Here is a 13,853-nt window from a genome sequence, read left to right on the forward strand (position 1 = left end):
ATAAGTCATATTGGACTACAAGCCCACCTACTTCAGTTTGACTTCATCTTAACTAATTACATCTTCAATAACCCTATTTCCAAGTAAGATCACATTCTGAGGGTCTTGGATCTGGGACTTCAAATATGATTTCTAGGGAAATAGTTCAGCCTATTATGTTGTTATTCTAGGGTATGTAATGAGTCAATTCCTATGCACTTTCTTTTATCAATAGTACCATCCTTTAAGAAGTTAGAAATTTAGAACAATTACCCGAGGAATAGATTTGCAAGTGGAAATTTATTTCTCTTCAGCTACATAATTATTAAAAGAGTAAAAATTTTTTGAAGCAAATGGAATTTTCCACTCTGACAAGACAGAAATTTCTGTTAATCAAACAGCAGCACAACCCTTTGAATATTTCATTTAGCTGAAAGCCCCAAGATCTGCTAATCACATCCTTCAAAAGCAAAGACACCTTCTTCCTCAACATAGTCACATTCTGTTCTGTACAGGGTTAGCTACATGCTTTGCAGGCTAGTTTCAAGTGCCCACGTAGAATTTTATTTGAGCTGGCCATTCATGGCCACTTAAGAAAAGAGGGTATTTGAGAATTTATTACTAAAATTTTCAGAAATTTGGCTTCTTAAAGTATTTTAAATGTTGAATTGTACTTAAAATAGGCTTATTTAGGTCATTGTTCAATAAAGACATTGATGGAAACATTAGTTTTTTTGTCAAAAGCCAGTTTTACTCTTTTCATTATTTTTTAAAATGTTTTATTTTTATTTTCATATTTTTTTAGTTGTAGTTGGACACAATAATCTTTATTTTTCTGTGGTGCTGAGGATCAAACCCAGTGCCTCACACGTGTGAGGCGGGTGCTCTACCACTGAGCTACAGCCCCAACCCTCTTTTCATGATTTTGACATCTATGTGTGTAATTAATGAAAGTAAAATCCCAGACTAAGTTTGGTCATTAGTTATTCTCTTGGTTAAAAAGAAAACAGTGCTCTATTCTGATTAAATGTTGGTCATATTGACATGAATTTCTAATTCTGATTACTTGATTTCTAATTAATGTTTCTTAAATGCAGTCATTGAACTAATAATTCATCCTAATTTGACACAATGTACTGAATTTTCCCTCATTGACAGTCTGACGTGCCAGAAGGAGTCATAAGGGTCCATGCTCCTCTTCTCTCTAAAGTGTCCATGGCCATTCAACTGAATAGTGAAACTAAAGCCAAAGACATATTGGCGAAATTTCAATATGAAAACAGGTGAGTGAGTGTGAAGGAAGGTCACTTCACAAGGAAGAGGGATTTGCATCAGATGAGTAAATTTCTAGGCACCTATAACCTTTGCCTTTTGAAAAATTAGAACTGTTATTTTGGGAATTTTACCAGAAGACTATAAAAGTTAAAAGCAGAGAAAAGGCAAATACAAAAGTCGTTTTTTAAAGGAATTCTACAAATGGGATTCTTGCGAGGTACTCTTTATCTTAGTCACTTCATTTATTTAGTGGAATTGTACATTTTATTAGAATGAAAAAAAATACAGCAAGCTAGTTTTGTAGCTCTCTTGATAGTTTTACAGGAATATCATTACTTTAGACTTCCTCATGGGCATCACAGTTGTTTCTTTCCTGAAAACATACAAATATATTACGAATAATCTTTAGACTAAGAATGATATTTAGATTTAGGTATCTGCCATCAATAACCATAAAAGAGCATAAATCATAATCCTTTTTGTATAGGAATGCTTACTCAAGTATAAACATTTGCCTTGAGATTTTCGAATGATAAGTAGCATATATATCGTTTGTTGGTCTCTACTAAAACTCATGGATATCCTTAAAAAGCATTTCACTTATATTTCAAAGGAGTAGCTGTGCTGACCAGAAAGAGCCAATTCTAAAAGTGTGCATGTTGTATGATTCCGTTTATATAGCATTTTTGAAATGAAAAATTGTACAAATGGAGGATAAATTAATAGCTGCCATTAACTTGGGATGATTGTGGGAGGAAGATGGGCATAGGAGGGAAAGGGCATCATGAAGGATGCTGGTGGAATTGGAACTGTGCTGTTGGACTCCACTGTGGTGTTGGTGGGTCAACAAACCTCTATAACATTGTATTGAACTTAATTCACACAAAATGAGCACAAGTCAAGCTGCTAGATCTGAATGAGATAGATGTATTTTATCAACATTAATATCTTTATTGTAGTTTTGCAGAATGTTACCATTGGTGAAAACTGGGCAGGAGTACAAAGAATCCATCATTTCTTACAACTATATGTGAAGCTATAATTATTTCAATAAAAATTTCAGTTAAAAGAATAAACAAGAGTAGCTAGCCAGTGAAAGTCATCTGTGATATTAGAAGTTAGGATGGTGGCAGTGCAAAGGCATAATGAGAAAGAAAGTGGGAGGCCTCCAATCCTTTTTTTAGACATGGGTGTTGGCTTCATGGTACGCTCACTTTGAAAATTCATCAGGTCATATTTGTGACTTGTGCACTCTATGTATGCATGTGCATGCTTGCACACACACACACATACAGACTCACACATATATGTAAAAGCTTATACTAAAAAGGAGAAGAGGAGTAGACAGAAGTTAACAAGAGTCCTGAATGTTTACTTCTCTCTGTTGCGGTTCCAGGCACTTAAGATACCATAGAATTACCTCCTGTGAAGTCATACAAAGACTTGAAATAGCATTCCAGGTACTTGAGCATCCAATAGGTTCCTACTTTCTTTCATATATTACAAAACTGCCTCAGTACTCTCAAGTAGACTTTTTGTGGAAAAAAAATGTTTCTAATAAAAACAAGTGAGAACCAATGACTACAAATAGACTCAAATCCTTTGAAACAACTTCTTCAAAAGATCTTGTCTTGTCTGTTCTTCCATTAGAGCTATGGATATCTCCATTTAAAAACTGCAAACTGATGCCATTTGGTCTATTATACCAGAGGCTTATTTTCTCTCTATTCATTCCTCCTTGTGCTTATACACCAAAAGTGGGAAGGAGTGCTGTTCCTCCTAGGACCTCCCTCTTAAACTAACACAGCAATCAGAGAAGGACTCTGAAAGGTGGAAAGAAGAGGTCCAGAAGAACAACATGGTTTTGAGAGCTTCCTTATTGCCTCCCACATATGCCAGACAGGCCCTGCAGAAGCCTGCAGCCTAGATCTCACCTCAAGCAGTTGATAGGACTCCAAGAAGAGCTTGTTCCCATAACCAAAGGACCTGGAATGGGGTGCCTAACCACAGAGAGCCTTTTGGGCAATACCTCCTCTACTCCAACCAAACATCATCAGAAGAGTCATACCACTGCCACTTGTGGTTTCAGTGGGACCAAGAGGGAAACAGCTCTCCCATCCCCTGTTCAACAGAACCAGAGAGTAATTCCAATTCCTGATTCAGGATAGTGTCTGCACCATCAAGGTCTTGTAGTAAGCCGAACATCCACCTCCCTGCAGCAGCAGTGAGTCTTAGGGAGGAACAACAATGAGGCAGCACTAGGCAGGTTATCTCCATTCCCTTCCTCAGTGTCAGTAGTGCCCAGTGGGGAGCTGAGCTTCCCCCCACCCCCAATCAAAAGAATGGAACCAGACAGGTTGAGTCAAGCATCCCTGTTCTCTCCTGCCCCTACTGATATCTGCCAGGCCCAGTGGGAAGTTGAGTCTCCATCTAACATCTGGTAAAACGGTGGTAAGAAATAGGAATGGCAGATACTCTGCTTCCAACCCCCTCTCCTTTGTTGTCACTGGACACCTGTGACAAACTGAGCTTCACCCTCCACCACAGCAACAAAGTGGTCTGTCAGCGTCTATTTACTCCTGCCCTAATGTCAGCAAAGCCTGGCAGGAAGCTCATCTACACCCCAAATGGAGCGCAGCAAGAGGCCATACATACATGTGTCCACCTAGATCCATGCTAAACCTCAACAGGAAGATTGCCTACTGGAAAACGGAGATCAGAGTTTCACAATGTAATATCCCAAATACAATACAAAACCATTACTACAGGGGAAATCACAAGGTGAATGAGAAAAGACAATAGATGCCAACATTAAACAATTAGCTTTTAGAATTATCTGACAAGGGTTTTAGAGCAACTGTCACAAACGCTTCAACAAGCAATTAATGAATTCTCTTAGAACATATGAAAAAACAGAAAATTTGAGCAAAGAAATAGATGTTGTAACATAAAGAACCAAATGGAAATTATAGAACTGAAAAATGCAATAACTGAAATAAAAATATGCTGGATAGGCTCAGTAGTGGAGTGAGGTAACAGAAGATGGAATTAGAAAACTTAAGAACATATCAATAAAGCATATTTATTTTGAACAACAAAAAGAAAATATACTGAGGGAAAAAATAGCCCCAAGAACCTGCCCAGGACTATAATGAGAGCTAAATTTCCTATGGTCATTATTCCAAAAGAAGAGGACACAAAGTGAGACCAGAAAAGTATTTGGAGTAATGATAGGAAGCTTCCCAAATCAGCAAAGACATAAACCTATATACTCAAGAAGCTGAGTGAACCAAAAGGGTAAGCTATAGAAATTCATGCCAACACAGCATAATTAAACTTGTAAAAATTAAAGACCAAGTGTTAATCTTGAAAGTATCAAAGAGAAATGATTTCTTGTAGGGAGATGTCAACTCAGATCACAGTGAATTTCTCATCTAAAACCATTGAAAGTCAGACATGTAATAACATTTTTCAAGTACTGAAAGAAAAGATCCATCAATTTTCAATTCTATATTCAAAAATATTGTTCAAGAAAGGAGGAAAGATGGACTTTCTCCAATGAAAGAAAACTTAATAGTTTTTTCTCAACAAGCCTACTCATAAAGTTCTTTAAACAGAAAAGAAATGATAACAAGGCTTGAAACATAAGAAAGGAAAGGAGAACATCACAATGGATAAAAAATAGTGCTAAATATAATAAACTATCCAACTTCTCATGTATTTCTTAAATTGTGTGATGGTGGAGGCAAAGCTCATACCATCTAATATGGTATTCAATATGTGTACAGAATGCATATAAGACAATTATATTTTAAAATGATGGGATTCCACAACTTTAAAATGGTCTACTTAAAATGATTTCCTTCTAAAGTGTACAATACATAAGGAGGGAAAAAGCAATTCTTCAATTTACAAATCTGCTTTAAGGCACATAATGAAGATAAACAGTGATTAGTCATGTTTAAGTCACCCTTTAAGATGTATGATGAAAATAGCACTTTATTTACTATTCGATGTTATATAAATAACCTTAAATTTAAGGAAGTTTTGACAAATACTACAATATGAATGAAGCTTAAGGACCTTATGCTAAGTGAAATGAGCCAGTCACAAAAAGACATATAGTGGGACTGGGGTTGTGGCTCAGTGGTAGAGTGCTCACCTAGTATGTGTGGAGCAGTGGGTTCAATCCTAAGCACCACATAAAAATAAAATAAAGATATTATGTCCACCTAAAACTAAAAAATAAATATAAAAAAGACATAGACTATATGATTTACTTTTATGAGCTAGTTAGTGTTCAAAATCATAGAGAAAGAAAGTAGAATCACAGTTGCTAGGGGGAGGGGGCAATGGGAAGTTATTGTTTAATGGACATAGATTTTCAGTTTTATATGATGAAATGATTACTGTAGATGGTAGTTGTAGCACAACATTATGAATATATTTAATACCACTGAACTGGTACACTCTGCTCCTAGCCACTGGTAGCCAATCTTCTACTTTAAGTCTCTATGAATTTGACTATTCTAGAAACTAGTACAAATGTAACTCAAGAGAGAAAGGATTGCCTTGTCAACAAATGGTACAATTAGACATCCATAGGCAAAAGTTAAAAACAAAACAAAAAAACCCTTGAACTAAAACTCACCCATCATACAAACATTAACTCAAAATGGATCAGTTAAATATGTGATGTAAAATTATAAAACTTTTAGAAAATTACATAGGAGGGCTGGGGATATAGCTCAGTTGGTAGAGTTCTTGCCTTGCATGCATAAGTCCCTGGGTTCAATCCCCAGCATCACACACACACACACACAAAAAAAAAAAATTACATAGGAGAAAGTGTTTGTGACCCAGGACTGTGAAGAGTTCTTAGACTTGACACCAAAACTATGATATACAAGAAATAAAATTGATAAATTAGACCTCATCAAAATTGAAAACTTATTCTCTGAGAGACCCTAGGAATAGGATGAAAAGACATGCAAAAGACTGGGAGAAAATATGTGCAAACTACATATTCCACAAAGGACTAGTACCTAGAATACATAAACTCTCAAAACAGTAAAAACCCCAAACAATCCAATTTGAAAAGGCAGAAAAAACATGAACATACATTTTATCAAACCAATTTTGAAGTCAGCTTCCTGTTGCCGTCACAAACACCTGAGAAAAATCAACATACAGAAAGAAAAGGTTTCTTTTGGCCCATAGTTTGGAAGTTCTGGTCCATGACTGATTGGCCCCATTGCTTTTAGGCCCATGACAGCACATATCAGTGGCCAATGGCAGAGCAAAACTGTTGGTCTGCAATCAAAAAGAAGAGGAAGAAACTGGGGTCCCATAATCTCTTCAAGGGATTACCTAAGGACCTCCCACTAGCCCCTACCTCTTAAGTTTCCTTCACCTCCCAATAGCACCACGCTGGAGACTAAGCCTCTAACACAGGGGCATTTGGGTACACCTGGAACCATGGTAGAGACATACAGGTGATACACATGTGAAAAGATGCTCACAAATTAGAACAACAGTGACATTCTTACATACCTGTGAAGATGGCTAACATATAGTGTCAACACCAAATACTGACAAAGATAGAAAGTGGATCACCCCTACATTGCTGGCAGGCATGTAAAATAGTTCAGTAACACCATAAAACAGTTTGGCAATTTCTTATAAAACTAAATATTCAGCTGAATATCCAGCATTTATACTTCTGAACATTTATCCCAAAGAAATGAAGTCTTGTTTTCGTACAAAAGCCTGTACACACATACTTACAGCAGATTTACTGATATAGTCAAAACTGGATAAAACCCAGATGTCCTTCAAGAGGTGGATGACCAAACAAATTGTGATACATGCACACGAGGGAGGGCATATGACTCAGCAAGGAAAATGTAACAACTTGGTGAATCTCAGGATTTATGCCGAGTGGGAGGAAAAAAAAAAAAAAAAACAATACAAAAAGGTTTCATGCTGTATATTTCCATTTGGACAACATTTATGAAATTGTGAATTTGTAGAAATGCTGACTAGAATAGTGGTTGCCAGGGGTGAGGTGGGGATAGGGTAGAATAGGGAGAGGAAAGTGAATGTTACTATAAAAAGGCAACAGGAGGGAAGCCTGTGATGATGGGAATGTTCTGTGCTTTGACTGAACCACGGTCAACATTCTGGTTGTGGAATTGCCCTCAAATTTTGCAACACGGTACTATTGGGAGAAATTGGGCAAAGGGTGCACTGGATCTGTCTTTATTATTTTTTTCACAGCTAAATGAAAATGTACAATTATCTCAAATAAAGTTAATTAAATAGAAGAGGGCACTCATCCTCCTTCCTCACAACAGAGAGGCGAGGGCAATCAGAAGTAGCCATGCCCCAGGTGGTTCCTGGAGCGCATGGAGACCAGCCCTGGTCTTTTGGGCTATTCTATCCCAGCATTCAAGTCTGGGATAGAAAAATTGAATTGGGCAATTGTTTTTTTTCTGATTTGCTTTTATTATAGGCAGACTTACAAAGAAGTCAACCTTACTTTGCAAAATGTAGAAATGTGACATGGGCTGAGCAGAGAATGTCATTCAATTTTGGGCAAATATAGAAATGAAACTTGACTTTTGAATTGTGGCCAACAAATGATTATTAAACACGCAGCTGCTCCCTGGCCAGCCTCGATGTGTCAGCATCCGTTCTCTCCCTAATAGCATGCTGACAGTTGTGGCTAGAATGGGCTCTCTCTGGTGTAGGCCACTGAGCATGCCATCTTGGTTTGGAATCATCCCAAATTATCTGGACTTCAACTTCTTTATCTGTGTCAAAAAGGGAAAAAAAAATTATTTTTGTCATGACTCTAGCTGTCATATGATTTTATGGAGTTTATTTCATCAAGACAGAATGAATTGTTTGTTTTCATGTTTCTAATATGCAAATTTACCTCAAATCAAGAAAGAGAGTTAAAATTATATTGCTTTCTCTATTTTTAGTCATGGTTCATCAGAGTGTATTAAGATTCAGAACCAAAGATTATATGAAATTGGAGGAAATATAGGTAAGCATTCTTTAATAATTTCTGCTTCTAAATTCTCTGACTATCCTAAAAGAAATATTGTTATTATAAAGGTATATTTTATGTGTTATGTCTATTTATTTTGGATAAGAAGTCAAAATCAGTTTTCATTTTTTTAATCGTATGTAAAAAAACAGGTGCATGACCTGTCTACAGTATTCTAAAATTTAAGTGAGACTATTTTAGTGTGGATGTGGAACAGACTTAGGTCTAGTCTCTCTTGAGGTTCATGCAAAACAAAGGGCACTGAGAACTGAGAGAAGAAGCATGACACCCTTTTTCTTCAATTTTCCCATTTTAGCTCAGAGCCCAGGATCTTTCACTTACTGATTTCCCTGATAGGACTGGATCCAAAGAAAATCCCTTCTCCTTGTGCCTTTGTCCACGTCCTCTGAGCTCCATGCACCTGTCTGTGCCCTGACTTGTGGCCTGCGTGCCTCCTCCTGGCTTTCCTGAGGGGGTCCTGTCTGGTCAGGGCCTTGTTCCAGTCAGCCTCGGTTCTATCCTGCATCTTCCACTTTTCCTTCCCAATGGCATCGTTTCTGTTGGAATTAAAAAATGGTCGGTCATTTCTCTCACGTCTATGGAATTCTCTCTTGACCCCCCTCGGGTCCACTCCCGTTTCTCTGTTCCACGTACAGCGAACCCCTTCCATCAGTCAGTCCTCTGCACTCCTATTTCTTCTGTTTTCTCTTGAAACCACTCCTGTCAAGCCTCCCCCCACCTCCCCAGTACTTCTCCAAAATCGCCGTCTTGTCAAGGCCACCAGAGAACTCTTAGGCCATGAGATCCAGTCGTCCCTTCTGTCTTTTGGACTGCCCGAAGTCTTCTTTCTCTTTGACAAACTTCCTTAGAATCCTCAGCATTCTCACACAGTACTCTCAGCCCACCTCATGGCTTTAAATACACCTGAGGGCTGATTCATCTGACCAGGTGTTTCCTTGGCCCCCAAACTTGAGTCACCAGGCTCACTTTGCCTGGCACTCTGTCCTTGCTGTGGCTTTACCCAGGATGCCCCATTTCAGACATCCTCCTCTCCCTCTCGCTTCTTCCGTGTCTAGGCTGGTGACTCTTCTAGTGAGGTCTTCCTGGCTCCTGTACCCTCTCCCTGTGCCTGCCTTGCTTTGTTTTCCTCTAATATTCTTATCACCACTGGATTGACTTTATATTTTACATGTTTATCTGCTACATAAGCACCCAAGGGCAAGTGTTTGTGAACATCCAGTGCACTGCCCCAGCCTTAGAATAGTGCCCGGCACTCCACTCCTCTCTTGCTTTTGGGCATGACTTCCACAAAGCAACAAAATGTCCAGTTCCTAAAATAAGCTTGCCTTGAATCTTCTCTGCCCTTCTCAAGTTACTGTCCGTAAAAGCATTAGAGGATATATATTAGCATATAAATGGTCAGCTTATACCTGAAAGGAGTTCTTGCCTGGTTTTTCTAATGTGCATGTTGAAGCTAGAGAAAGTGTGCCTCTGGAGGGTATGTCTGTTTCTCCACAATCTATATGAGATCCTTTTGAATTATTTCAGTCTTAGAAATGGAGGGAAGGAGGGAAGAGGAGGGAAGCATTGCTATGAAACTTCGAAATATATACACTTCGGGCTGAGAACTATTGGCCTGATTTGAACCTTACTCACATATGAATGTGCATGCGTGTACACAGATAGAAGTTGCCCTCTTGAAAACATTCTTTGACTTTCTCTTTATCTTTAGGACAGCATTGCTTGGATCCAGATGCATATATTTTGGATGTATATCATGTAAATCCTCATGCAGAATGGGTGATTAAGCCCCAAGCGAGTCTTTGAAGATGGCTGCTATTCTGTGTTCTATGCCAAGAAGATCCTACATTTTGTGGGGGAAAATAAGATTGCCTTGACATGTTTGTTCCCATAACCCTGTTGTGTTTCTCAAGGAGTGGTATCTCCAGCTTTGTCCGCTTGAACTATGGAAGAGGAGCTGGTTCACCACTTAAGCTGACCTTCATCACGTTTCCTTGATAAAAGGAAAGCAGATGTGATGCTTCCAGAAGAAAGGTCAATGGAGAATACAGAACTCTAATCATTTCTAGTATTCAACTTTGCAGCAGAAATGAACTTGGTCCTGTACCTGGGGATCAGCAACACTTCTTGATGTAGCCAATGCTACCAAGCATAAGAAGTGAAAAAGACCCTTTTTTATATTTGTGTTTATACATATATTGACCTCTTTTAAGCGAGAATGCCAGAAATAGCCTTACTTTCTGCCCTACAAAATAATCTAGATCTACTTTCCAAAGAGAATCGGTTTATAAAGTGACACATTTTATCAATGCTCTGACTTGTCTCTGAATTGGGGGAGGAGGACCTTTGGTCTAAAGAAAACTGTGGTGTTAAATATGTTGTGCCATGCTACCTGATAACCCTTAACTTCCTGGTGCAAATGAACAATTCTCTGTTACTGAATATTGAAAATTGGTATTTTTTTGTCTTTTTATTTCTGGTACTGGGGCTTGAACTCAGGACCTCACATGTTAGGTATTTGCTCTACAACTGAGCTATACCCCCACCCCCTTTTTTAAATTTTATCCTAAGACAGGGTTCTGCTCAGTTGACTAGGCTGGCCTCTAACTTGCCATCCTCCTGCCTCAGCCTCCTGAATAACTGAGATTATAGGAGTGTGCCACTGCACCTGGCTCCAAAATAAATATTTTGTAGTTTATTGTCTTATGAGCACAGATCCCCATTGTAAAGCTCAACTTGACAAAGAGTATCTTCTGCTCTGCAAGAGCATAAAACAAAAGCCTTTGTTTTTGTCAGCAGGCACAGAGTCTTTTCTCATCATGGTTATGGTGCTCAATGAAATCCTCTCATATGCCAGGCAACAATTTCCTTTTTTGATCAAACAACCTAAAAACACAGACCTGCCTTTATCCAAGAGTGCTGAAAAATACTATTAGATCCAGTTTTATAAGCTGCAAAAGACTTTGCTTTTATTTATTAATCATAGACATGGCTAAGCACTGTGGGTTAGCATAGGGCCATAGAATCGGATGATCAGATGGTGCGCTGAGAACTCCCCCGCTATCAAGATCTCACAGAGCTATTTTCCAGACTCGAGATTGGCCAGAACACACAGTCCTCGTGTTTCTAATTTAGAACAAATCTGAAATGTGCTGAGGGATTGGATAGTGCTGCCTTTCATCTTGAGATTGCAGATAGGGTCCTCTTAGGGATAAGCCTGAAATGGGGACAGAGTTCTCATTTATCCCAGACACATACTCTAACTCAGAATTCAGATTGAGGTTTTGATGGATTTGTATCAGATTAAATAAGATTTAAGGCCCAAGCCACATTCTCATGATTCAAAGCTGAATCACAAATACAGAAAAACGTTTGTTATTTATTTATCAAGTCTCAAACATAATGTTGTAACATTCAAAGTGCATATATGGAAGAAATCTTTTATATGCTACATTATGCCTTGACGTCTACAAAAAACATTATTTATACTCAGCGTGTAGATAATTGCATTTCTAACCTGCAGAATTTTGTTATGCTTTTATAGGAGAAACAATGATCCATTCATTTGACTTTAATTTTTATTTTCTTTATCTGAAAACCATTAGAAACTAAACCGTATATGTGGTTTCTATTCATTCCTACATTTCAAAGTTTTCAATGTATGGCTAATGGTATGTGAGTTTACATAACGAATTTCCAGAGTCTGGAAAAATAATTTTATCATTTTTGCAATTCAAATAACAAAAGTAAACGTTTCACCTTAGGTAATTGCCAAATCCCAAGACATCAGATAGAAGTAATTTATGCCCACACATGGAAGAAACTTCCAGTAGCTTCCCTACACATCTATATACCTGAAAACTGATCTTTTTCATTGTATTTCCTCTCATTAGAACAGTTAAATTCTGTTGTGTTTATATAGAGAATTCACAGATCTATTCATTTAATGTCTTATTTTGAAGTTTTCATGTCTTTTGACTGAAAGTACATTAGGTCTCACACAAAGATTCTAAATGTGTTCAGATTTATCCCAACTTATAACCATCCTTAAATTCAAAAATGCCTATCATCTTAAGTATTGAAAAATCTTTTGCCTTAGCAAAAGTTGTTTTTAGAAAAGTTCAGTAAACAGTGTGTAAAAAAGAATAGTCAAAACCAAAGGAAAGTCAGATGACTGGCTTGTAAATACCGTTCTGACCCTCACCCCATCCCAAATGTTCTTGGTACACAGTAAGGAAAATAATATCGTCCAGGAAAGTAATTACAGGAAGTTAATGTTTAGGAGCACTTATTCTTAGATCTGGCTCATTGTTTCCTTCATTCTGTAAAAGCTCACTTGGGAACATGATCTTTGAACAAACTGGAATGTCAGTTCTTTACGATGTATATACAGTATAAACTACCTCACTTGCTTTTCTTGGGGAAAAAACTAATAGACTTTAACAATTTTTGTTACAAACTGTCTTAGTCATATTATTTAAGTCACTTCAGTTAGCTTTAAATGTGCATTTATTAATATGCATTTAATGATGTAAAATATTTTTAGCAAAGTTTAAAACCAACTACTCTGTAACTGTGACCTGTGGTATACTCTGAGATCATCCATGGTCCCTCACTGATTATCTTGTGTTTCTAATCAGGTGGAAATGCAGGTTTTCAGAAGCAGGAATGTCCATCTTTTCTTTCAGACATTTACAACTGTTGTCCGCATAATTCATTTGGCTGAAAAGTAACATGAGAATAAGATGTCCCTTCATTTTTTCACATAGATATTACTTGCCTAAATAGTCAATATATTATGAGATTAAAGAGTCCCCTGACAGACATTTTTTTCAACTGTTTTCCATAAATATGTCACACTAAAAAATAAAATAACTTGGGTTTAAAGCATTCCTTTCAAGGATTTTAACAGTTTTATATATACATACCTAATTTTAAAAATAACATATTTTCTTTCAGGGACTTTCCAACTATTTTCTCAAATTGTGTAAATTGAGAAATCTTATGTTGCTGGAAAATGCCAATGTATGTTTCTTCCCATCTCAAAAGTTCATATTGACTCTTGTCTCTTCAGTTTTCATTGTCGTGTAGCATGAGTATGTTGCATTTTAACCCCTAAAAATAAAGAAAAAAAACCAAAAATATTCTCACAAAAAATCTTTGTTTGACTAGTCTGAGGACACAGGGGCCACTGAAAGAACAGGAGTTTAAAGTCAGAAGTTTTGTGTCTGAGCCCATCTCTCTCAGGAACAAGATGATCTTGTGCAAAAGCTGCTTGGCATCATGGGAATGGTGGTGGGTTAAAGGTAAATTGAATAAGCAACCGTTTCCTAAATTTGTTCATTAGTGCTTTGTCTATGCAGGTTTTTAACGAATGATTTAAATATAATGATTTGTAGACACATGATTTATACACATACATGCATACACAATCTTTTCCATAAATACAGAAAATATTTTTGACAAAATTTAAAACCAATTTGTGAATTTTAATTCATCAGTTTATTATCATATATCCTGT

The 13,853-nt window shown here is 37.3% G+C and overlaps 1 protein-coding gene across 3 annotated transcripts in view; it reads left to right on the plus strand.

The window, feature by feature from the left end:
• The window catches only part of Arhgap28 (Rho GTPase activating protein 28), a 191,378-nt gene extending 177,902 nt beyond the window's left edge, over positions 1-13,476 (plus strand). For all 3 annotated transcript variants that reach the window (XM_046467442.2, XM_046467443.2, XM_046467444.2), the window contains 3 exons: positions 1,138-1,262; positions 8,244-8,308; positions 10,044-13,476. In XM_046467442.2, coding sequence (XP_046323398.1) covers positions 1,138-1,262; positions 8,244-8,308; positions 10,044-10,138 — 285 coding nt within the window. In that variant the 3' untranslated portion in view covers positions 10,139-13,476. The remainder of the gene's footprint in view (positions 1-1,137; positions 1,263-8,243; positions 8,309-10,043) is intronic.
• The last annotated feature ends 377 nt before the right edge of the window (positions 13,477-13,853 follow it).

Source organism: Marmota monax, unplaced genomic scaffold (assembly GCF_021218885.2).
Source record: "Marmota monax isolate L192 unplaced genomic scaffold, Marmota_monax_Labrador192_F-V1.1 WCK01_AAM20220418_F8-fsc00103, whole genome shotgun sequence".
NCBI classification, from domain to species: domain Eukaryota; kingdom Metazoa; phylum Chordata; class Mammalia; order Rodentia; family Sciuridae; genus Marmota; species Marmota monax.